General features: G+C 38.1%; 1 protein-coding gene across 1 annotated transcript in view; it reads left to right on the top strand.

Annotated features, from left to right (window-relative positions):
• Pka-C1 (Protein kinase, cAMP-dependent, catalytic subunit 1) overlaps positions 1–26354 on the top strand; it is a gene marked incomplete in the record, with an annotated part of 110012 nt that overhangs the window by 59095 nt on the left and 24563 nt on the right. Inside the window, 4 exon segments of the mRNA XM_070102933.1 lie at positions 7043–7125; positions 22458–22584; positions 22999–23094; positions 23326–23448. Of these exon segments, the coding sequence (XP_069959034.1) occupies positions 7043–7125; positions 22458–22584; positions 22999–23094; positions 23326–23448 (429 nt within the window).

Here is a 26354-nt window from a genome sequence, read left to right as displayed (position 1 = left end):
CCTGTCTTTCATAGGCTTATGTCCTGGGAGTGCCTTTTCCTCCTGAGTAATGTAGGTCCTGCTTGGCATTTTCTTCCAAAACAGGCCTGTTTCATCACAATTAAACACTTGTTCAGGTTTCAGTCCTTCACTGTCTATGTACTCCTTGAATTCCTGCACATATTTTTCAGCTGTTTTATGGTCCGAACTGGCAGCCTCACCATGCCTTATCACACTATGTATGCCACTACGCTTCTTAAATCTCTCAAACCAACCTTTGCTGGCCTTAAATTCACTCACATCATCACTAGTTGCCGGCATTTTTTTAATTAAATCCTCATGCAACTTCCTAGCCTTTTCACTTATGATTACTTGAGAGATGCTATCTCCTGCTATCTATTTTTCATTTATCCACACCAATAAGAGTCTCTCAACATCTTCCATCACTTGCGATCTCTGTTTCGAAAACACAGTTGAACCTTTGGCAAGAACAGCTTCCTTGATTGCCGTTTTGTTGGACACAATAGTAACGATGGTTGATTGGGGTTTACTATACAACCTGGCCAGCTCGGAGACATGCACTCCACTTTCATACTTAGCAATGATCTCTTTCTTCATCTCTATAGTAATTCTCACCCTTATTCCTGTAGGGTTGGCACTAGAAGCTTTCTTGGGGCCCATGGTCACTTATTTTGCAGATAAAATCACCAAAAACACTAATAATACGAAATGTTCCGATTGTATGCTTGGATGTTACCGCGGAGGCTGGCTGGTAAACAATGCCACCGGCGGAACATGTGAGGCTGGCTCAGGCCGCACATTAGACGTGTCTCGGACGAATAGCGTTGAGCGGGTTTTTTAGCGGTATGCGAGGCAAAATCTTAGCGATAAAATGTATTGGTATGTGGATTTAACGTTACGTGATGCCAACGGTATGCGGGGGTCCACTGTATATACACACCCCTCTGGGTTTTCTGCTATTTTCTTTTTAGTTCTTGTTCTTGTTTATTTCCTCTTATCTCCATGGGGAAGTGGAACAGAATTCTTCCTCCGTAAGCCATGCGTGTCGTAAGAGGCGACTGAAATGCCGGGAGCAAGGGGCTAGTAACCCCTTCTCCTGTATATATTACTAAATTTGAAAGGAGAAACTTTCGTTTTTCCTTTTGGGCCACCCCACCTCGGTGGGATACGGCCGATGTGTTGAAAGAAAGAAAGATATTTATTTTAAGGGGGTGGGGGGAGGGTCATCACATAGCGTAGGCAAGTAAATTATATATGTTAATTACTTTTTAGATTTTCTGTTATGAATTTGATGAAGGCATTTGGATTTGGAAAAGGTGTATGACAGGGTGGATAGGGGGGCAATGTGGCAGATGTTGCAAGTGTATGGTGTAGGAGGTAGGTTACTGAAAGCAGTGAAGAGTTTTTACGAGGATAGTGAGGCTCAAGTTAGAGTATGTAGGAAAGAGGGAAATTATTTCCCAGTAAAAGTAGGCCTTAGACAAGGATGTGTGATGTCACCGTGTTTGTTTAATATATTTATAGATGGGGTTGTAAGAGAAGTAAATGCGAGGGTCTTGACAAGAGGCGTGGAGTTAAAAGATAAAGAATCACACACAAAGTGGGAGTTGTCACAGCTGCTCTTTGCTGATGACACTGTGCTCTTGGGAGATTCTGAAGAGAAGTTGCAGAGATTGGTGGATGAATTTGGTAGGGTGTGCAAAAGAAGAAAATTAAAGGTGAATACAGGAAAGAGTAAGGTTATGAGGATAACAAAAAGATTAGGTGATGAAAGATTGAATATCAGATTGGAGGGAGAGAGTATGGAGGAGGTGAATGTATTCAGATATTTGGGAGTGGACGTGTCAGCGGATGGGTCTATGAAAGATGAGGTGAATCATAGAATTGATGAGGGAAAAAGAGTGAGTGGTGCACTTAGGAGTCTGTGGAGACAAAGAACTTTGTCCTTGGAGGCAAAGAGGGGAATGTATGAGAGTATTGTTTTACCAATGCTCTTATATGGGTGTGAAGCATGGGTGATGAATGTTGCAGCGAGGAGAAGGCTGGAGGCAGTGGAGATGTCATGTCTGAGGGCAATGTGTGGTGTGAATATAATGCTGAGAATTCGTAGTTTGGAAGTTAGGAGGAGGTGCGGGATTACCAAAACTGTTGTCCAGAGGGCTGAGGAGGGGTTGTTGAGGTGGTTCGGACATGTGGAGAGAATGGAGCGAAACAGAATAACTTCAAGAGTGTATCAGTCTGTAGTGGAAGGAAGGCGGGGTAGGGGTCGGCCTAGGAAAGGTTGGAGGGAGGGGGTAAAGGAGGTTTTGTGTGCGAGGGGCTTGGACTTCCAGCAGGCATGCATGAGCGTGTTTGATAGGAGTGAATGGAGACAAATGGTTTTTAATACATGACGTGCTGTTGGAGTGTGAGCAAAGTAACATTTATGAAGGGGTTCAGGGAAACCGGCAGGCCGGACTTGAGTCCTGGAGATGGGAAGTACAGTGCCTGCACTCTGAAGGAGGGGTGTTAATGTTGCAGTTTAAAAACTGTAGTGTAAAGCACCCTTCTGGCAAGACAGTGATGGAGTGAATGATGGTGAAAGTTTTTCTTTTTCGGGCCACCCTGCCTTGGTGGGAATCGGCCAGTGTGATAATAAATAAAAAAAAAAAATTTACTCGGATTCATAACCTCTTACAAAGGTTTTTCTTGCTATCATAGGCACATAATATATCAGTGGTATACAGTATCAACACCAGGATGAATTAGACGAACATGTGCAACATGTGGGTATCTTTATTTTGTAAAGATGTCCATTTGTTGCATGTATCAAATTCGTTATCACATTGTCTTGAAAATCCAGTTGAGTAGTTAATTGTTTTGATCTAGTTCTTTTAGGTTATTATTGTCAGTTTGATGTAATATTTCTCTACCTTGAAGTGTGTTTCTCTTATTTCTTTACTGTTCGTTTTCCCCTGTAACTTTTGTCCTTTTTTGTTTAAGAAATATTAATAACTTTTGTTTTTAGTGTGTGTTAATGTGGCAGATGATGGTAGTAAAGTCACTTTTATCAAATCTTTATTAATACAAGGTTTCACCACTAGTGGCTTTATCAAGTATTAATACAAGGTTTCACCGCTAGTGACTTTATAAAGTATTAATACAAGGTTTCACCACTAGTGGCTTTATCAAGTATTAATACAAGGTTTCACCACTAGTGACTTTATCAAGTATTAATACAAGGTTTCACCACTAGTGACTTTATCAAGTATTAATACAAGGTTTCACCACTAGTGACTTTATCAAGTATTAATACAAGGTTTCACCACTAGTGACTTTATCAAGTATTAATACAAGGTTTCACCGTTTGTGGCTTTATCAAGTATTAATACAAGGTTTCACTACTAGTGACTTTATCAAGTATTAATACAAGGTTTCACCACTAGTGACTTTATCAAGTATTAATACAAGGTTTCACCACTAGTGACTTTATCAAGTATTAATACAAGGTTTCACCGCTAGTGACTTTATAAAGTACAGTGGACCCCCGGTTAACGAACTTTTTTCATTCCAGTAGTATGTTCAGGTGCCAGTACTGACCGAATTTTTTCCCATAAGGAATATTGTGAAGTAGATTAGTCCATTTCAGACCCCCAAACATACACGTACAAACGCACTTACATAAATACACTTACATAATTGGTCGCATTTGGAGGTGATCGTTAAGCGGGGGTCCACTGTATTAATACAAGGTTTCACCACTAGTGACTTTATCAAGTATTAATACAAGGTTTCACCACTAGTGACTTTATCAAGTATTAATACAAGGTTTCACCCATAGTGACTTTAGCAAGTATTAATACAAGGTTTCACCACTTGTGGCTTTATCATTATTAATACAAGACTTTTCCCCTGAAAGTGCCTTTATCACTTTTTTACTCATAAATATTAATTACATTTTTGGTAGAACTTCTAAATGTATTTAAATATAATTGATCAGTTACACTTTAGTTTTGATTTAAATTTTATTTGTAATTCCTTTTTTTTTTTTTTCTATACTACAAAAAAATCATTTGTGGTCACACGTCTTTCATTACCATTCTTTTATTTTTTATAAATTATGTATTAGAATCTAGTGGTGTAATTGTTTTAATAGTTTCTTTCAGATGTGGAGGATATTTTGTAATGTTAAAAATATATATTTGTTCACATTTCAGTTTCAGTCTCTCCTCTCTTTCCTCTATTTTCTGTTCTCTCTGGATAGCTTCCTTCTAAAAGTGCCTGATTAGCTGGGTTGTGATGGGCCTTTGGGTCACTGGCACAAACAGCTTGGTTGACCAGGCGATCAAGAGATAAGCTTAGCTACAGGCCAGGCTACTGGGATAGAATCTTCAAAGACACACACACAAAAATAATCCTCCTCCTTTTTCTCTTTTTCCCCCCTCCCTGTCTCCCATCTCTTTTTCATCCCCTTAATGGTGTGTATAAATGTGCCTTCAGAACTGGAGTTGTGGCTGCCATTTTTATTCCATCTATCTTGTGTTGGAAAACTTGTTCATCCTTAGGTATTTTTATAACATTCATTCCTATATTAACCAGTAATATTTCATTCATACAAGGTTCTTCATACTCGACTATCTCATTTTTGCCTCTCTCTCCCATCCCTTATTACCTCTCCTTTGTATTTCCCTCTCATTCTTGCCTTCCTCTTGCTGTTGCCTACTTCATAATCTCTATCCTGATTATCACCACAGTCCTTCATTCCTTCCTCTCCCTCATCCACCCTTTTATCCCCTCATGCTTCCTTTGTACTTCTCCCAACCTTCTCTTTCTGGTCACCTTCTTATATCCAGGTGTTGTTATTACCATATTTTATGGCATAGGGTGCACTTTTTTCTCAAGAAGTCTCGGAAAGTCACCCTGTTCCTTATGTGCTCAAGGTCAGGGTCAAAGGTAAGCTTTGGGTTACTGTTAAATGGTGTTATATAAAAGTACATACAGTTCATAATACTAGTAATAAAGTTGTAATGCTTGTGTGCCTTGTATGCCAGAAAACATGGTACATACTTCCTCTATTGTGGTAAAGACACACCTATAGCAAAGGAGACCTTTATTAGTAACAGGTTTCACCTACTGATACAAGGTGTTTATCTCCATGTTATAATTTTTATTTGGTGTCTTAAAGTTTTCCTCCTTTTGTTGCAAATTGTATTATCTTCTTCATATATTTTGCTAACAATTGTTACTAATGGCTTGCCCTTTATTGTTTGTTGTTTTCTCTTCATTTTCCTGGTCATTTCTCCCATGTTTATTCTCACATACACCTTTCAACTTCATGCTGAATGTCCTTTTCTTGTTCTTTTCCTTCCTATTATCCCTCTATTCATGCTCCATTCCTTTTAATTAAGTCCTTTGTTCTTTCCTCCTGTTATTCCTTCTTTTCTTGTTCATCTTTCCTTTTATTCTCTCATTTGTTACTCTTCTTTTGTTGTTATTCCATGTTTCTTTCCTCTTTTTTTTCTCTTGTTGCTCCTCTTTTGTGTATCCCTCTTTGTCCATATTGGCCCTTCCCTATGCCCTCTCGTCCCTTTTCCTCTTTCTAGGCTCGTACCCCCTCCCTATCCTTCCTTCCACTGCTTACCTCCTCAATTAATAATCTCTAACTCTCTTATCATCATAACCAAACTTTTTTTTTTACCTTTAGAGAGAAGTTGTGACCCAAAGTTCCAAACTTTGGTAAAGTCAATTTTTCGTGTACCTGTTTTTTCCCGTTGTCAGATTCAGCCAAGTTCTTGTCAGCTTGTGGCTTTCAAATGTAAATTTTAACCCCATGAAGAATAATTCCTAATACTGTGATTAGAACACCTGGAACCTAACTCACAAATCTGAAGCATATCATTAATTGTCTGACAATAGGACTCCCTTTTCTCCCTCTACCACGGGAGGACTCCCCTCTCTCCCTCTACCATGAGAGGACTCCCTTCTCTCCCTCTACCACGAGAAGACTACCTTCTCTCCCTTTACCACGAGAGGACTCCCTTCTCTCCCTTTACCATGAGAGGATTCCCTTCTCTCCCTTTACCATGAGAGGATTCCCTTCTCTCCCTCTACCAAGAGAGGATTCCCTTCTCTCCCTCTACCAAGAGAGGATTCCCTTCTCTCCCTCTACCAAGAGAGGATTCCCTTCTCTCCCTCTACCAAGAGAGGATTCCCTTCTCTCCCTCTACCAAGAGAGGATTCCCTTCTCTCCCTCTACCAAGAGAGGATTCCCTTCTCTCCCTCTACCAAGAGAGGATTCCCTTCTCTCCCTCTACCAAGAGAGGATTCCCTTCTCTCCCTCTACCAAGAGAGGATTCCCTTCTCTCCCTCTACCATGAGAAGACTCCCTTCTCTCTACCACGAGAGGACTCCCTTCTCTTCCTCTACCACGAGAGGACTCCCTCCCCACATTGCCAATGAGTAGTCTCCCTTTCCTCATCATAAAAATTATTATATTTGCAGGATAACACCAATTTATACATGGTCCTTGAATATGTTCCCGGTGGTGAGATGTTCTCACATTTACGTCGCTTGGGAAGATTTAGGTAACTACTAAATCCTACTACTGTAGCATTTCTTATGATTGTTTTGTACCCTCCTTGTGTGTGGTACGTTTCTATGTGACTTTCCAACAGCAACTATGATAGCACCTGGCTGTATGGTGCACCAGCTAATGCGGTGTGTACAGTATTGGCAGGTTTGCTTGTACAATTTTTTTTTGTTATACAGTCAAATACTACAGTTAGTCAACTACATTCATTTTGACAATTCTCATGCAGTTGCTTTTAGTAATACAGTATTTGCTTTCATTGTGATGATGAATGTATATAACTGTATTATTTTTCTTGAACCCTAATTAAAATGCCCTAACAAGATGAATATGCCACGGAAGGAAGACCTCGACGCGAGTATGCACTGCTATGGTTGACCCCTATCATGCTCTTTATCTTTAATGTTAAGTATTGTTTCTGTGGTTCTAACATAACACTAATAGTGGTGATTTAAGTCAGTGTATACATTTCAGGATAATTCCAATTTGTACATGGTGTTGGAGTACGTGCCTGGTGGTGAGATGTTCTCCCACTTGAGAAAGATTGGCAGGTTTAGGTAAGAGTGTCTAGACAGATGTTACTGCACCCTAAAGCACACCATCATCCAAAAGCCTCGATGGCTTATTATATTAGAATGCTTCAAGTCACCCTCAGCACTGTAGCAGACTTAAGCACGCCAGGACCCTGCATCAAGTCTTGTGTTATCAGGAAAGATACTTAACTCTCGCTCTAGTTTGTTAGGTGCCACTGGCTTTTATTTTTATTACAGTATATTTTTGCTAATGTGCTAGATGCTTTAGATGGTCAAGTTTTCTGTTAGCTTGTGTGGCTGTGGCAGGTACATGCAGTGACCCACTGATAGGCATTGAGTAGCCATTTGTGAAGAGGTTACTTTGCTTAGTATATATTTTATGTGGTTTATTTTTTGTATTGCTGTGGCTATTATAGATTAATGTGTTGACTTTGATACTAAGAGATGATTTTTTTTTAGATCATTTATCTCGGTAAAAGTTATGTATTGCAGTGGAGAGACTAGAGCCATCATCAGGTACCATTGTAAATAGTAATTGTAAAGCCAAACTTTTCTCTAAAATAATGACTTTTAAAGCCTTGACTGATGTGAATATTAAAAGGGAAGTTTATAGTTAAATCCTTGCATGAGATCAGACTAAATAGTAATCTTGCTACATTGTGTTGCTTAATCCTGTGGTAAGAAATGCAACCCACAGTACAATAAACAATAGCTTTTATTAAAATAAATAAATATCTGTAGCTTCTTTCATTTGTAGTCTTCCCGTTTCATTACTAAGCTAATGTTAGTCTTTAGCATTGTGTATACACCTTTTGTTTCTTTTAAATGATATTTTAAGGATAAGAAATAATGCATCCTAGAGTTATTCATGTTTTGCTGTGCATATCTTAAGATGAACTTTAAGCCAGACTAAACAATGACTACTGGTGTGCTCTAGTCATAATATTACTCTACATGCCATGATGAGTTAAACATATTTGTATGGGTGCTTCATATATATTTCTTGTATAGAGAAGCACTAACAATGGTTATCTACATCTCCATAAGTGAACTTTGCCTGACCCATAGAAGTAGTCTTCTGCATGCCCTGTGTGATGATATTGTAAGCCTTTCCTTGCTCTTTTGAAAGCATGTCTGGTCATCTCTGGTTGATCTTAGTTATACTTTTTTAGTTTGTTTATCCTACCTTGTATTTTACTAGTTTCTTGAGATCTCCATATACTGTGCAAGTTTGCTGATGCTAAGTCATTTTTGTGTTAGTGATGCAATATAATTTTATGCCATATTTCATCACCATTATTTTGAGCAATATTCATTCTCTGTTATTTTATATGAAATTTATTCTACACATTTCTAGTGGGAAAACTTGGAAATGTTATTGTTGCTAATGTTCACACTGTTTTGAAGATATATGCACTGTTATAAACCCCCTTTTGTATAAATTACTAAATTTATACAGAAAAACTTTAATTTTTTAGGTCACCCTACCTTGGGGAGACATGGCTGGTGTTGAAAAAATGCACTGCTAAAATACCAGTACAGTAGTTAATGTTACTTGGTGCAAAAAGAATTTTTATTACTGTCTTTTTGATCATACAATAGAATAACCGAGTGCTCTTTGAAATAGTCACATAATCACTTTTATTTCACCAGTATTCACCCATATGACTCTCAGCCATAGTAAAATACTGATGTATTGATGCTGCTTAGGAGGATGGGCTCCTCATGTAGTTGACAAATTATATTGAGTGTACTGCTGAATTAAGAGGCTTACAATAGGAAGATTTTGTAGACGATTCTTCTAATATGTATATAAAAGCAACACCATCTATAACCATACTGTCTCTTCCCTGAGCCACACAAACTTTAATGGCACATAAGTATATCCTTGTACCCCTCAGGGTCAGTGGTTCACGTTAGATTGAAACATCGCCACAAGCTTTTTTCTCCTATGTGCGGGTTAATTGTGTATTGTTCCACTCATGGTATTGTCTTTTTGTTCTCTAGCTAAATTGTAATCCTTGTAGCTGAGTGGTACAGTGCTGGACCTGTTAACCCTTTCAGGGTCCAAGGCCAAAATATGAAGTGGTGCCCCAGTGTCCAAGAATTTTCAAAAAAAAAAATTATTTTTTCTTATGAAATGGTAGAGAATCTTTTTGTGAATGTAATAAAACAAAAAGTACGAAATTTGATGGAAAATTGACGAAATTATGCTCTCGTGAATTTTGATGTGTCAGCGATATTTACGAATCGGCGATTTTGCCGACTTTGACTCCCATTTTAGGCCAATTACATTGTTCCAGTCGACCAAATTCTTAGCTATTTTACTAGCATTACTTCTATTCTATCGATTGAGCACAAGAAATCGCCAAGTCAACTGTTTCAAATACAAAATAAGGTGACCGGAAATTGGTAATTTGGCCAATTTAACACAAAGTTCAAAATATTTCAATTTCAAAATGGGGTCCAGAATAAACAATGTAGGTATTCCTGGCACTAAACTAACATTTCCTCTGTTCATTAATTATGTTTTGAGGCTTTACAAATAAATTCCATTTTGATTTTTTATTCACATAATGAATTTTTATTCACACAAAAAAAATAGAAGATTTACTGTTATGCAATATTGTAATAATTGTATAAATATCATCACCACATTTGTGAATGCATATTAGACCCACCAGCTGGCATGTATTAGACGTGTGAGGTCGTTTGTTTACTCTTGAACATCGGCAAAAATTTAACATTTCCGCCACTTTAAGCTCAGTTTCAAGCCATTTCCAGTGCTAAAACCAATCAAAATTATCTCTATTTCTGTAATATGTCTTCCATTCTATCAAATGAGACCAAGAAATCACAAATACAACTATAAAAAACACGAAAAAACACTGCAAAGTCGCTGTTTTAATTGAAAATCACGGTCTCAGTTTTTTTCTCTCATTATACACAGTGTGCTGCAGGATTTGTTTTATGTGGTGCACACATACCACATAGATGTATTCTCTCATATCTAGGCCCAAATTTACCACTCACAGTTTATCAGAGTGAGCTGAGCTCATGACGTAGATCTACGGTTTGGACCCTGAAGGTAAAGCCGTAGATCTACGGGACGGACCCTGAAAGGGTTAAATGTTAGAACCATGGATCGAGTCTCCACGTAAATGAATATAATTTTATTTTTACCTATTTGAAGCTACACGAGCAGAGCAATGCTTGCAGTGTCCCATCTTCAATAATCTGTTCATCATATAATTTTTTAATGTAAAATGGATACAGCACTTGCTGCTGCCTCTCTCATTCATTCCATTGATTTATCACTGTCAAGAAAAAGTGGCTAAGGTTACTTATTGCTACTCTGCAGAACTCTGTTATTAGTTTACACTTTACAATACTGGACAGGAGGATACTGCATATACAGCACCTTTTTGGTGTTTCACATTTTCACTGGCTTTAAATTGAGCCATTGTTCATTATGTTCCACCTGGTGGCGATTGTCATTGGCGGGTGGAATAATGGCTCAGTTGAAAGATGACAAAAATGTGAAACACCAAAAATAGGTGCTGTATATACAGGGCCCTCCTGTACATACAGTGTATATAAGGTAAGGTAGGAGGCTAAGCACAGGTTTTTGAAGTGCTCCACTCTTGTCAACACAGAAATTTTCTTTCACACCATTGCCTTCTCTGCTCTCCAGAAATTCTTGTATCTGTTTGGAAACCTATGAGTTGTATGCTGTTCCAGTTTGTATGTCTGGTGGAGTTTGAAAGTTGTGCCTAACTTAAAATAAGCCAACTTAACTTCTGCCATACAATTTATTATACAGTGGAATCTCGGCACGTGAACTCGATTGGTTCCAGAAGGCTGTTTGAGTGCCAGTCTGTTTGAGTACAGAACAAATTTTTCCCAGCCAATTTTCTTTTTGGTTGGCTGTTATCACTAGCCCTTTTAGGCCCTTGGTGGTTAACGCTCTCGCTTCACACGGTGAGGGCCTGGGTTCGATTCCCAGCCAGAGTAGAAACATTGGACGTGTTTCTTTCCACCTGTTGTCTATGTTCCCCATCAGTAAAATGGGTACCTGGGTGTTGGTCGACTGGTGTGGGTCGCGTCCTGGGACACTGACCTAAGGAGGCCTGGTCACAGACCGGGCCGCGGGGGCGTTGACCCCCGGAACTCTCTCCAGATAAACTCCAGATAAACATACGTGAAGAAACTCTAAATACAGCCTCTCCTCACTTAGCGACATACTTGTTTACCAATGACTCAGACTTACAACAGGCTCTCTGATCAGTGTGCATACCTAAATAATGTATATTAGAGATTATTTCCTCTATTCTGTTTATTAGAATATACAGTACGTGTTAGATAGCGTGTTAGGAGTGAATGGAGACAAATGGTATTTGGAAGTGTGAGCAGGGTAATATTTAGTGAAGGGATTCAGGGAAACCGGTTATTTTATATAACCGGACTTGAGTCCTGGAAATGGGAAGTACAATGCCTGCACTCTAAAGGAGGGGTTTGAGATATTGGCAGTTTGGAGAGATATATTGTGTATTTTTATACATACATACTTCTAAACTGTTGTATTCTGGGCACCTCTGCAAAAACAGTGACTATGTGTGAGTGAGGTGAAAGTGTTGAATGATGATGAAAGCATTTTCTTTTTGGGGATTTTCTTTCTTTTTGGGTCACCCTGCCTCGGTGGGAGATGGCCGACTTGTTGGAAAAAAAAAAAACAGTACACTACTGTATAAACATTAAAAATACATCAGAAATGTTATAAATGGTATAAAGGTGATACTAAAACAATATCTATGAGTCCTGGAAATGGGAAGTACAATGCCTGCACTTTAAAGGAGGGGTTTGGGATATTGGCAGTTTGGAGGGATATGTTGTGTATCTTTATACGTATATGCTTCTAAACTGTTGTATTCTGAGCACCTCTGCAAAAACAGTGATTATGTGTGAGTGTGGTGAAAGTGTTGAATGATGATGAAAGCATTTTCTTTTTGGGGATTTTCTTTCTTTTTTGGGTCACCCTGCTTCGGTGGGAGACGACCGACTTGTTGAAAAAAAAAAAAAAAAATCTGTGATGGTTGACACAAACCCACTACCATTATAGTATACTCCTCACTTAGCAAGTAATTCATTTACCGACACTGTCTTAGGAATGGAACTCCATTGTTAAGTGGTGAGAAGCTGTAGTTTACAGCAAAGTTCTGGCAGATCATGTTTCTTTAGTTGAGTGCTGAGCAATCTGTCGACTACCGAGAGATTTGTTTACCGAACAAAGTGTTTGAATACCAAATTGTTTAAGTGCGGAGCTGTTCGAATACCGTGCTTCCACTGTATAGATACGCATATAAGCGCACACTGTAAAATTTATCAGTTAATTTTGGAAATCTATAAATTTTACCTTTAGATTTAACCCTGAAATGGTCCAAACGTATATATACGTTTTTTCAACATTTGAAAGTATGTAAACAAATGTACATCATCTTTTGTTTTGTTTTTTACATTTAAAAATGTGTAAAAAACTTTTATCTACATTTTTTTTTTATGTTTGAAAATATGTAAAAAAAACATAGATCTACTTTTGGAGCACTACGGATATGAACGTCGATCTATTTGGACCGTTTAAGGGTTAATGTTATTTGACCCTTAAAATGCCAATGCAGTAAAATAAAATTTTGTAGTGCCAAAATATTAAAAAAAAACAAAAAAACTCGGCCTTAATTTTACATGTTTTAACCCTTAAACGGTCCAAATAGATCGACGTTCAAATCCGTAGTTCTTCAAAAGTAGATCTATGTTTTTTTTTACATATTTTCAAATGTAAAAAAAAATGATGTACATTTTTTACATACACCTACCATCCGACTTACGACCGAGTTCGGTTCCGAGAAACCGGTCGTAAGTCGAAATGGTCGTAAGTCGAACTTTACTACTGAATATCAACAAAACATTTTTGTAATGACTTTATTTTATTGTTTTATTTTGGTATTTCATGTTTTACTTTACTTTTTATGTTGTTAGTACTGTATTTTATACCGTAAGGTTTAGGATAACCACTGTGTACAACACAAATAGTTGTTTATTTCCCAGAAATTTGGCATAAAAAACACGGTCGTAAGTCGAGTGGTCGTAAGTTGAGCAGGTCATAAGTCGGATGGTAGGTGTACTTTCAAATGTTGAAAAAACGTATATATATGTTTGGACCATTTAAGGGTTAAAAAAAAATAAAAAAAAATAAAAAATCATTTAAAACTTACCAAAAATAGTTGTTTGAATTTCTGGTATTGACCCTCATTTGGTAACACAGTTGCAAGTGTGCCAAAGTATCGGCATCAGCAGGTAAGTAAGCTTACTCAAGTATATGCAAATACAGTTACATAGATTATCAAACATAGCAGAATATGTGTAGATTTAGATTTTAGATTTTGCCACTGAAGTGGCTAGTTTATTGTGCACCCCATATCCATCCTGTGGACGGTAGCGCAAGAGCATATGGATACACAAAAGGCCTAGGAACTAGGCCCCAATATATATGTGTAGAGAACCTAGGATAATCCCAAAAAATCAGTGTTATATAGTCGAACTTCTACTTACGAGTGCACCCATGTGCAAGTTTTTCCAGATACGAGTAATAGATATGATTTTGATTGGTTTCAAGATAAAAAGTGCCTTGAAATTGAGCTCAAAGTAGTAAAAATGTTCTATTCTTTGGTGATGTTCAAGAGTAAACCAATGACATCACCGTCCAATACCTGTCCGATTGGCACTGCTCCTCTACTTTCACATATTGGAAAGCTCTTCAACACGCTAGCAAAAGTGGGAGCAGACATCATGAGGTAGCAGTGGCAGACAACATAAAGCAGCAGTTGCAGACAACATGAAGCAGCAGTTGCAGACAACATGAAGTAGCAGTGGCAGACAACATGAAGCAGCAGTGGCAGACATCATGAGGTACCAGTGGGAGACAACAAGAACCAGCAGAGGCAGACAACATGAAATAGCAGTGCCAGATAACATGAAGCAGCAGTGGCAGACCTTGTACCTTGAAAACAGCCTTGTTGTACCCTGGTAGCAACCTTGTTGTACCCTGGTAGCAACCTTGTTGTACCCTATACTATATGTGAGTTTCCTAACGCCATCATGAGATGGCAGTATGTATCAAAACAACACTCAGTCCACTCCACTTGCAGTGGAGGGAATTCTCGTGCTTTCCTAATGTTTCATGCGGTTTTTTGTTCCTAAGAAAGCAAGTGCAAAGGACAGTGCTGAGAAGAAAAAGAGTATGTTTTCCATGGAATTAAAACAGGAAATCATAGATAAACAAACTAGGTGGAGTGTTAAGGACTTGGCCAGGCAATACTAGTGTACCACTTCTACGATATGTACAATACTAAAGCAGAAGGAATTAGTGACAAAGTGTAGCATTAAGAGTGTAGCAATTATATGTCACCCTCTATGACTTTTTTGGGTTATCCTAGGTTCTCGACACATGTAGTCAGAAGCAGGAATGGCCGCTGTGGTGGCCCTATAAACCCCAACAACAAGGGCCACTGTCACCACCACTAGCCACATACATAATGACATGTATCTTATTCATTCTAGTGTATATATCATGTTTCTATGTTATTAATATTGTTTATTATGTCATATTAGATGAATTGTGATAGATAAATAAGCCGTAGAGTTGATATTAGGGAAATATTGAAGTATTTTGTCTGGCCTGGAGTTCCACTGGAATGCATTAATGCCATTTCAGTTAATTTAAATGAGGAAAATTTACTCGGCAAACGAGCAAATCCAGATGCGAGCAAGGTCATGGAATGGATTAAACTCGTAAATAGAGGTTCCACTGTATCTCCATTGGGGTCCTTTTGTTACCTTATCAATGATCTTACATTAATATAAAAATCGAATGTGGCAGATAAAAAGTTATATAAAAATGACACATAAGACAAATTATATAAAATATTGAATAAAAGATGAAGATAGAATAATTAGACCACAATTTTTTGACAATATAAAAAATACAGTGGAGCCTCTAATTGCAAGTTAATCCATTCCATGACCTTGCTCGCACTTGGATTTGCTTGTTTGCAGAATCAATTTTCCTCATTTAATTTAATTGAAATTGAATTATCAGTTCCAGTGGAATTCTGTATTTCAATAATTTCCCTAATAAAATCTACGGCTGATTTATCTATCACAATTCATCTAATATGACATAATAAACAATATAAATAACCTGTTATTTATATTGTTTATTATGTCATATTAGATGAATTGTGATAGATAAATCAGCCGTAGATTTTGTTAGGGAAATTATTGAAGTACAGAATTCCACTGGAACTGATAATTAAATTTCAGTTAATTTAAATGAGGAAAATTGATTCTGCAAACAAGCTCCCGCATTATTGTGGTATTCACTGCCATCTAGTGATGGCCTTTCGAAGCCGTCTATTATTATAATTATTATTATAGTGTACATTATTATTATACATTTATTATATTATTATACTATTATTATTCTACATATTATTATTATTATTTATTACCATTTAGAATTTTTATTAACACAAAAAAATAGGAGATTTGCTGTTATGCAGACTACTGCATTATTTATGAAAAGTACCTTGAAATTGAGCTCAATGTAGCAGAAATGTTCAATTCTTTGGTAATGTTCAAGAGTAAACAAATGACGTCACCATATTGAAGGATGGGTGCCCGGTACCCACCCTTCAGTACCTCTCTATATAATGTCAGTTTTTATTAATCTGAGCGTCTCTATCATACTTCTACAGTATTTATGTTATACCTAATATTATTCTGGAATAAATATGATAGATAACCTTTATTGATAGTAATGGTATAATTATACAATAATTTATGGTGTCTTGAGCTTATACCTCTACATACCATGGTGAAGTATGGGTTACTGAGACTGCTCGTGCCTTCTCCCTATTTTCGTAAAGCTCTGCCCAGTGGCGGTGGTTACTGATGGTGGTAGTGATGGTGGTGGTTGCTAGTGGTAGCAGTGGTAGTGGAGGAGGTTGCTGGTGGTGGTTGCTGGTGGTAGTGGAGGAGGTGGTTGCTGGTGGTAGTGGAGGAGGTGGTTGCTGGTGGTAGTGGAGGAGGCAGTTGCTGGTGGTAGTGGAGGAGGCAGTTGCTGGTGGTAGTGGAGGAGGCAGTTGCTGGTGGTAGTGGAGGAGGTGGTTGCTGGTGGTAGAGATGGAGATGGTTGCTAGTGGTAGAGGTGGAGGTGGTTGCATGTGGTAGTGGAGGAGGTGGTTGCTGGTGGTAGTGGAGTAGATGGTTGCTGGTGGTAGTGGAGGAGGTGGTTGCTGGTGGTAGTGGGGGAGGTGATTGCTGGTGGTAGTGGAGGAGGTGATTGCTGGTGGTAGTGGAGGAGGTGGTTGATGGTGGTAGTGGAGGAGGTGATTGCTGATGGTAGTGGAGGTGGTGATTGCTGGTGGTAGTGGAGGTGGTGGTTGCTGGTTGTAGTGGAGGAGGTGACTGCTGGTGGTAGCTCCGCCCAGTGGGTGGAGCTTTACAAAAATAGAGAGAAGGCGGGAGCAGTCTCGGTAACTCACAGTTCACCATGGTGTGTGTAGGTATGAGCTTACGGCTCTCTAAAATATTGTATAATTATACTATTACTATCAATAAAGGTTATCTAACTCTTATATTTATTCCAGAATAATATTAAGTATATAACATAAATAATGTAGAAGTATGATAGACTCTCAGATTAATGAAAACTGACATTATATAGAGAGGTATTGAAGAGTGGGTGCTAGGCGCCCATCCTTGAGTACCATGCATCGCCAAAGAATCGAATGTTTCTGCTACTTTGAGCTCAATTTCAAGGTACTTTTCATTGTGAAAGCAATCAATATCATATCTATTTCTTCAACATATCTTCCATTCTATCAATTGAGACCAAGAAAATGAGAATACTACCATAAAGACCACACAAAAATATACCGCTAAGGGCGGTTAATGGCTGAGAAGTAAACTATGTTATTCATGGTTCGATTTCATTCAATTTTGGTGTACGTTAAGAAGCTTCTATCCATCATACACTGCCCAAGTTTCAATAAGATAGTCCAACAAGCAATTGAGATCCAATTCCCTAGATCAAGAGCAAGAGCCCCTCACCAGCATCAAAGAACTTCCCTTGAGGCCTGCTCGCATCTGGAAATTTCGGTTGCGTATGGAAGCAAAAAATTGACCGAGCAACTGCTCGTATCTGAAAAAACTTGCACATGGATGCACTCGTAAGTAGAGGTTCCATTGTATGAAGAATACTAAATTATAATAGAATTCACTCCTAAAATTAATTATCAATCTTTTGGAATGCAATGAAAAGTAAAAGACAATGAATATATATCAGAAATTAATAATCATCTCTAGGAATGCATTTATTGTCTTAATAGCAGATTTTGATAGGGACTTGTTCCTCCTTGGTGGGACAGCCAGACAGCCATTGCAAAGAGCAGCAGGGTATACCAGGATCCATTGTCTGCAGGGGCAAACAATAGGTCAGAAAATTTGCTAGCAGCTTGAGGCAGAGCTGTTTTGTGGATGTGTCAGCGTCCTGGTGGATGTTAATTTGATTGCAGATTTTAGGTTCTCTGTAGAGGTGAAGTCGCGGTAGCTTCAGCTCTGTCTGCTGGGAGGGGCCATTGGTTGTTTCCACTTGGAGCTCTCTGGGAGCTTAGACATACATTGTGTGCATGGATATTGAGATTTGAGGGATTGAATACACATTCCCTGTGGCACACCTGACGGTTGCCTTATGGTTGAATTCCACGGTTTTGGCTCAGTAGTGGGAGTTCCTGGGAACTCGGCATATCTTGTGACATTGCTGGGCATTGGATTGTGCCAGCATGGTGACCTGGTGGAGCTTGAGGGGCTGGGAGGGGAAAAGTACCCTCTACAGTTGGGGTGTCGCTGGGAGTTGGGCAGGTGAGGCAGGGGAGTTGAATAGTGGAGGTATAGGTAGTTTGGTTGGGGAAAGCCTGGGCTTGAGGGGTTATGGGAGGGCAGGAGGGTCACTGTACACTACACACTGGGCAAGCCTGCGGAGGGAGGTGAGGGGCAGTCACTGTATACTACACATGGATTGCACATTGTTGTTCACAATGTCTTCCTTACAGTAAACACAACATTTGTTTGTTTCCCATGCACATCATGAAAGATGTGGGTATGCCTGCTTAAGACCAGTGTGTTCCCTCATCTTTACCTACATCTTTCCCCTCTCTCGTGGTGTTGGGGAGGAGGCATTGACTAGTCCCGACGTCGTTACTCAAAACACGTGCTTCCCACACCATATGCCTCTAATTATTCCATGCATTGACAGATAGTCATTTTTAAGTTAACTGAAAGCATGGTGCCTGTGCTAGAGGTAATGTGTTTATGGAGGCCTTTCGAGGTTTGTATATACGTGGCTGGCACCCATGCATAGTGGGTCTGTGGCCATTTTCCCACACCAACTCATCAGCCTTCACAAACTGCACAACACTTACACTATTTATGTTGAAACAATGTCTTCTCACTACATTGGAAGCTTCCCATAGTATTCACACTGAGTCCTGTTGAGTCTTAACCTGGTCAGCCTCTTTGATCAGGAGTTATCCTTGAAAATCCCACAGCTAGCCTGCCACACGACCTGTCACACTTGTTAATTTTGATGGCATTGGCAAAATTTTGGGTAATGTCCCATCCCTAATCAGTATGTGATCTGATTAATGCTAATGTGTAATTTATGCAGTTTGAGGGCGTGTATAGACAGTACTTGGTCCAAAATATAACTTTATTGCTAAGACTTTCAGACAATATACAGTATCACTCTTCAATTTAGATGTGTGCTCCAATTTATACGAGGTGAAGGGTATTGTTTCTTATCCTGAATTTCTCCATCAAGAGTAAAAAACAATGCTGGCAGTTATGATGCAAATGTGACTGTTGACAAACACTATTATGCAATTTTAACTTAAATAATTTAGGAATGTTGTGTTGACTTCCAGTTAAATATTCCACATCACCCTTCTGTTGCTTATCCTATAACCAAGTTTTTTGACATATAGAGGTATGAGGTATAAGGTTGTCTGTAATAATTTCATAATGCATCGGCAATTGATTGTCGAGTGTAATCTTACAGTAAACAGTAGCATTAGTGAGAGGGTAAGCATAATCATTGTGACAAGAATTTAAGAAACCTTATTGTCAGGTCTATAATAAAAGGAATTTATAATTAAAATTTATAAAATCTACAAATTCTAAAAACAAAATAAATTTATAAATTAGACACATGTGCAACTCTTGGGTATCTTTGAGGAAACGTTTCGCCACACAGTGGCTTCATCAGTCCATACAAAGGAGAATCTTGAAGAACAGGAGGAGAATGAGGTAATCAGTCCCTCAACCTTGAGTCGATGTGGTCAGTCCATCAATCTTGCTATTCTATTCAAGATTGATGGACTGACCACATCGACTCAAGGTTGAGGGACTGATTACCTCATTCTCCTCCTGTTCTTCAAGATTCTCCTTTGTATGGACTGATGAAGCCACTGTGTGGCGAAACGTTTCCTCAATAAAGATACCCAAGAGTTGCACATGTGTCTAATTTATCAACATGTCGGTTCTCTGAACCATTCATCTACAAAAATAAATTTAAATAAGTGAATGTGATCCCTGGCTTAAGTAGAAACATTGGGCATATTTCCTTACACCTGTTGCCCCTGTTCACCTGGCAGTAAGAATGTACTTGGAGTTTAGTTTATTTTTGTGGGTTGCATCCTGGGGGATGATAGTATACCTTAGGAAGGCTGGGCTTTAAAATAAACTGAGGTAGGATAACAGCTCTTTGCTTATGAAATTTTGTGTAAAAAAAATATATTAAATACAAAATTATCATATAAAGAACAGTTTGCAGGAGGTCTTGTGTGTGATAATACTCAGCTTATGATGATTAGTATTGTAAAGAGATATTTATTACCAAAGCTCCTTGTCTGAAGGATGACTAGCTAGCCAGGACCTTGAATGTCATGTACCCCAGAGTAGTCTTGCGCATGCTTTAAACTATCAAAATTAATGGTTTATCTAACATTTCTCCTGTTCTGGATGTTTTACCCAGGTGTTCAGCAGTTAGAACCCTGACCTGTGGTCTTCCCAGTATATTGAGACTTGCCTCTCATACTCGAATGTGGCTTTACTATAGATGGTAGACAGTCTGGGATCAAATCTTTTGCAGTGCATAGTAGTCTTTTGCAGAGAACACTGGACAAAATTATTGAAGTAACTTGTTTATCTTATAACCATTAGTGTACTAATGAGTGAAGGAGCTATACAATAGGGCCCCACTTATTTGGCAGGTTAGGTTCAAGGCTACTGCCGAAAAGCAGACATCGCCGGAAAGCAGAACTCTATTTTTTCCATTTATAAATGCTAGATAACACATTTAAAGTAACATATATTAAGTTAGCAATAGAACTAGGCATTAAAAAGAAAAATACACACACAGTACACTCATTATTTACCTCAAAATATTTGTAGTCTTAATGTAGGGCAAAAGGTGAGTAGTATTTAGGGGTGGGGTGGCCCTCCTGAACACCCTACCCACACATAATATACTACAATGCTTAAAGCTCCCTAGAGCGATAAAATGCATATACAGTAGACGCATTACTTACCTTAAAATATTTGTAGTCTTAATGGTCTTAATGTAGGGTAAGAGGTGAAAAGTATTTATTTGTAGACAGTCGTGTGGGAGGTATGGCATCCTGCCTGGCCACTTATACCTTCAATTACATTAAGGGAGATGTGGTGAATTTCGGTAAATTTTTTTTAACCGATTTCTTTTATTTTTGGTGTACGTTTAGAAGATAAAATGGAATAAACCTTGTCAGAAGATAAAATGCATATATAGTACACTGGTTAATTATCTTAAAATATCTGTGGTCTTAATGTAGGGTGAGATGTGAGTTTTATTTGTATGAAGTCAGGTTGGGAAGTATGGGTAGCCAGGAAGGGCAGCCTTCCTCACCCCACCCAAACATAATGTAAACAAACCAGATGAATGCGTCTGGTTTTCGTCACAAGTCCTACAAGTCACCTGGCTACCACATCTCATATTTGTTAATTTATTATACTGTGGGGTGTATTTAGACGGATTAAGCAAAATGTCTATATTAACGTTTTATACGATATTTAATGCTCCTTAGAGTGATTGTTATTGTGTTGTTATTATCATCATTATTAATATGGCATCTTCAAGACTAATAAGACACTCTTAGTGATTTTAATGTGTACTTGCATGCCAGCAGAGTGTGTAAGTTTACTTAGGTACAGGTACACATACGTATAATTATCAGTATAATAATAATGTAGGTATGTAGTCTGCCTGGGCTACATACATACACGATATTTAATGTGGCCCAGAGCCATATTATTACCATCGACATACCATGTTGACTGAGTTTAATCGTTTCTAACAACTACCTTTAGATGCCGTCATAAACAAAGGGAGAAGTAATTAATAATTCATGCCGAGAATTGTAAACAAAAGCGTTATGTATTAAGGGGAGTGATGTAATGTTTTCCCTCCGCCTGGCTACCACACCTCCATAGTATATAAACAAAATGTTTATATGTTATGTAACGTGTTTCATATATAATTTTGAAGAAAATATAATAGATGGATTAATGAAAATGTCTATATTAACGTAAAATAAGACATTTAATGTGCCCAAGAGTGATTATTATTAGTATTACGTAATGTTTTCCCTCCACCTGGCAACCACACCTCCATAGCACATAAACAGCATGCTTATATGCTGTGTAACGTATTTCTTATATAATTTTGAAGAAAATATCATAGATGGATTAATGAAAATGTCTATATTGACGTAAAATTAGACATTTAATGTGCCCAAGAGTGATTATTATTACATAATAAAGAGATGTGCTCATGGAGAATGTAAACAAACTGGGTGGCGCATGCCGTACTGGGTGGCGCATGCCGTATTTGAAAGACCACTTGCCGTATAGAAAGTTTCGGTCATAATTTGAGATCGCTGTATTAGCGGAACGCTGTAAGGCGAAACGTCGAAAAGCGGGGCCCTATTGTATACATGCTTTTTCTGCCGTAACAGTAGGATCTTCAGCTGCTTAAAGTATACAGTGAAATGTGGTGGATGATTGAACAAGACCACCAGATAATTGTAATGCTGAATATTGTATGATTTGTTATTACAGGATATAGAAGGATGTAACCATGAATCAGCTTTTAAAACAGTTTGAGTAAATCCCTCTAACATGGAATTTTGCTCTCTCCTTGTCTCCAGCGAGCCTCACTCTAGGTTCTATGCTGCCCAGATTGTACTAGCATTTGAATACCTCCACTACCTTGATCTCATATATAGAGATCTCAAACCAGAGAATCTACTTATAGACAGTCAAGGGTACCTCAAGGTCAGTCTACTCACTTTATTCAGTTTTAATTTCATGTTCTAAAATAATTCCAGAAGCTATAGAATAACTTTTGGTGTTAAAATGGTGATTGTGTATATTAACTATTTACTACAGGTGCTGCTAATTTTACTACTATATATGCTGCAGCTACTGATTATTATATATGCTTCAGTAGGTTGGAAGTTTTATTCATAAAACCTAAAGATTTTTTTTTTTTGTATATGGTACTGTATTAAAAATGAAACTCATGAATCTGCATCTATTACTGTTCATATGAAGCACAAGTTATTCTTTTCTGGGACTATGAAATGTGTGTTCTTTCAAAATTATGTAATGATTTTCTAAAGTGCTCTAAAGGGGGCAAATAGTCTTAATATGACATAGTCGTAATGCCCCAGCACAATTGTGTTATAGGTGACAGACTTCGGGTTTGCCAAGCGAGTGAAAGGACGAACGTGGACACTTTGTGGAACCCCAGAGTACCTGGCCCCAGAGATCATTCTTTCTAAGGTACTGTAGCATTTTCTTTTCCTTTATGCACTGTCTTGCTATACAGAACATGAGCTAATATATAACTCAAAGGATATATTGGGCCTTATTTCACCGATGATTTGAATTGTTAGGGAATACAAATTAACTGTAGATTAAATAATGGTTGCAATTGGAAATTTTCTATTACCTTGTAAAAATTGCAACGCCTTTACTTAACAATTAGAGGTGACTTTAATTTATCTTCAACAGGGCTACAACAAGGCAGTAGACTGGTGGGCATTAGGTGTTCTGGTCTATGAAATGGCTGCAGGCTACCCTCCATTCTTTGCTGACCAGCCCATCCAAATATATGAAAAAATAGTTTCTGGAAAGGTACTGTAATGTTGTCGGTGACTGAAGTGATTTTCTTGTTATATGCTGCTGTCACTTCAGTTCTCTATACAGTGGACCCCCGGTTAACGAACTTTTTTCATTCCAGTAGTATGTTCAGGTGCCAGTACTGACCGAATTTTTTCCCATAAGGAATATTGTGAAGTAGATTAGTCCATTTCAGACCCCCAAACATACACGTACAAATGCACTTACATAAATACACTTACATAATTGGTCGCATTTGGAGGTGATCGTTAAGCGGGGGTCCACTGTAGTAGGGAATTTCAATTTCAATTAAATTCAGATTGAATTACAGATTTTAAAGCTATTCTGAAGTATGTTGTACTGCTGTGGAATATATTGATGTATAGAAGTTCTTTTGAAAATAGCGTTTGTTTAAAACTTGGATAATTAAAGCTTGCTTCTACAGTATATAGTTAGGTATAGCACTGTCATTCATACCATTGATTTTTATTAACATATCCTATAATGTGTACAGTAGCTTAAGACTGTATCAAATTATAGTATCACACACTTTAAGATTTGTTTTGTCTTCGGGCAGTTCACAAATTGGTTTCCTTGGCTCTCAGCCTGGTCGTATACCAGGTCTCCTGGGTGATGGCCTGGTCAGTCAGGGTGTTAGAGCTTGTGACATGTAATCTGACATAAACACAACAGCTTGGCTGATTAGGAATAGTTTGGAACAAATCTTGTGTGTTTTCCATGTGTAAAGCTTTCCATATCTTAAGCTTTGTTTCAGCAAATACAATTGAAGGGATTTTGAGCATTCCAATAACTTTGGTGTTTAAATTGATGCAGGTAGTAAACATTCCCTGTACAGTCTGAAATTATTGCCTGCCTTAAATGGAGTTTGTAACATACAAGAATATTAGTCTAGATCAGTGCTTCTCAGAGTGGTTGTCAGTGGACCATTGCCAGTCATTGATGTCACTGGTCTGCAACAAGCTACCAGGAAAGAACGAAAGGAATATTTCAGAAGCATAACATTGATAATGCACTTTTTCAAATTATGATACCCAAGTTAAATTGATTTTTTTATCGGTTATGAAAAGAAGTTAACGAGTTTGACTTGATGTATACAAGAAATTTAATATTTTAGTCTTTTCATATAGATGTTAGATTTCACTTACTTCATTGGGTTATCTTTAATATAAAATATATTGTTGAGAAAAAACTCAAGTTTCAACAGTGTAAACTGAAATAAAAGTTATATAAAGTCTGTTTGTCAAATGATAAGATACTTAAGCATTTTAAATGTTTGTGCAGAGGTGAATGACATTTTTGTGTGCATTTCACACAAGCTGAAGACTAACATAAGATTAATGAGGCAATGACAGATTTAGTGGTTTATTTATACAGTCTCTTAGGTGGTTGTAGATATAAATTTAGGAGTTACAATGAATACAAGAGAATTGAATATTCTATTAGTACATGCTATATGGCTTTTGTCAAGTTTAAATGTTTAAAGAATTATAGTCAGTGTGACCAACTGAATTTTTCATTTAATATCTTGGTAAAATAACGAAATTTAAAAAATAAAAGGGATAAGAAATTTTGATATGCTGTATAACTTGGCAGCAATCACTGCTAATGCAGGTGAAGATCTTAATCTGACATCTGTATGAAACATCATTAGTAAACACTTCATGAATTTAGTTGAGCATTTTGAGTTTTACTTTCTTGGTGATGCAGGTAAGCTCTTAATCTGACATCTCTGTGAAACATCAGTAGTAAACACTTGATGAATTTAATTGAGCATGTTGAGTTTTACTTTTTGGCAACAATGAGCCATAGAAAATATCAAGATGGATTTGAAATCCATTTATTGCATGAAAGGAGGATCTAACTGTTACTGAAGGACAAATTGCTGCAGGTGGCCAAGGATGAAGGATTGAAGATAAGTTAGACACATGAGCAACACTTGGGTATCTTTGGGTATCTTGGGTATCAATAAAGATACCCCTCCTGGTGGATCAGCGCCTGATCAACCAGGCTGTTGCTGCTGGCTGCACGCAAACCAACGTACGAGCCACAGCCCGGCTGATCAGGAACTGACTTTAGGTGCTTGTCCAGTGCCAGCTTGAAGACTGCCAGGGGTCTGTTGGTAATACCCAAGCATTGCTCATGTGTCTAGTTTATCAACTTGTCAGTTCTCTGAACCATTTTTCTACAGGATTGAAGATGAATTTCGAAACTATCATCGTCTGCATACTATTGGATCAAAGTGATAGCAGGATAACCTTAACTCTGTGAAATTTCTCAGTTTTCTTATTTCCCCCTCAACATACCTCTGTAAGACTGCTTCCTCCAATCATGAATGTCATTAAATACAGGAACACTGGTTATTCAATCCCGAGTGCCTATGTTGCTATCTTCAATTGAACCATGACTTGATAAATTGACAAATAAAAAAATGGTGGAAGTGCTTCCCATCAGTGGAAAAGTGATAATTCTCCAATTACTGTGCATAATTTATCAATTAAACTTTATAATAGGTATGTATAGGATTTGTATACAGTGGACCCTTGGCCGACGAAAGCATCGTCTAACGATAAATTCGTCCAACGAAGCGTTTGAGCGTAAAAATTTTGGCCCGATCAATGATGAAAAACTCAACCAACATGATTCGTCCCGATCCTGTCCGTCCAGCCTGAGCACCTCAGCTGCCCTGCCATCATTGTTTACAAGCCAGGGTTTTTAGTGCTTGTAACTGCTAAATAAGCCACCATGGGCCCAAAGAAAGCTTCTAGTGCTAACCCTGTGGTAAAAAGGGTGAGAAATACTATTGAAATACTATCGTACCATGGTCAGCTGCTGCTGCACCGTAGTCAGCTGTTGCTGCTGCTGCACAACCATCAGCTGTTACCCCACCACCACCAGCTGTA

The sequence above is a fragment of the Cherax quadricarinatus genome, chromosome 84, assembly GCF_038502225.1.
Source record: "Cherax quadricarinatus isolate ZL_2023a chromosome 84, ASM3850222v1, whole genome shotgun sequence".
NCBI classification, from domain to species: domain Eukaryota; kingdom Metazoa; phylum Arthropoda; class Malacostraca; order Decapoda; family Parastacidae; genus Cherax; species Cherax quadricarinatus.
Note: the sequence above shows the minus strand (reverse complement) of the source record. Positions and strands in the feature narration are given on the sequence as shown.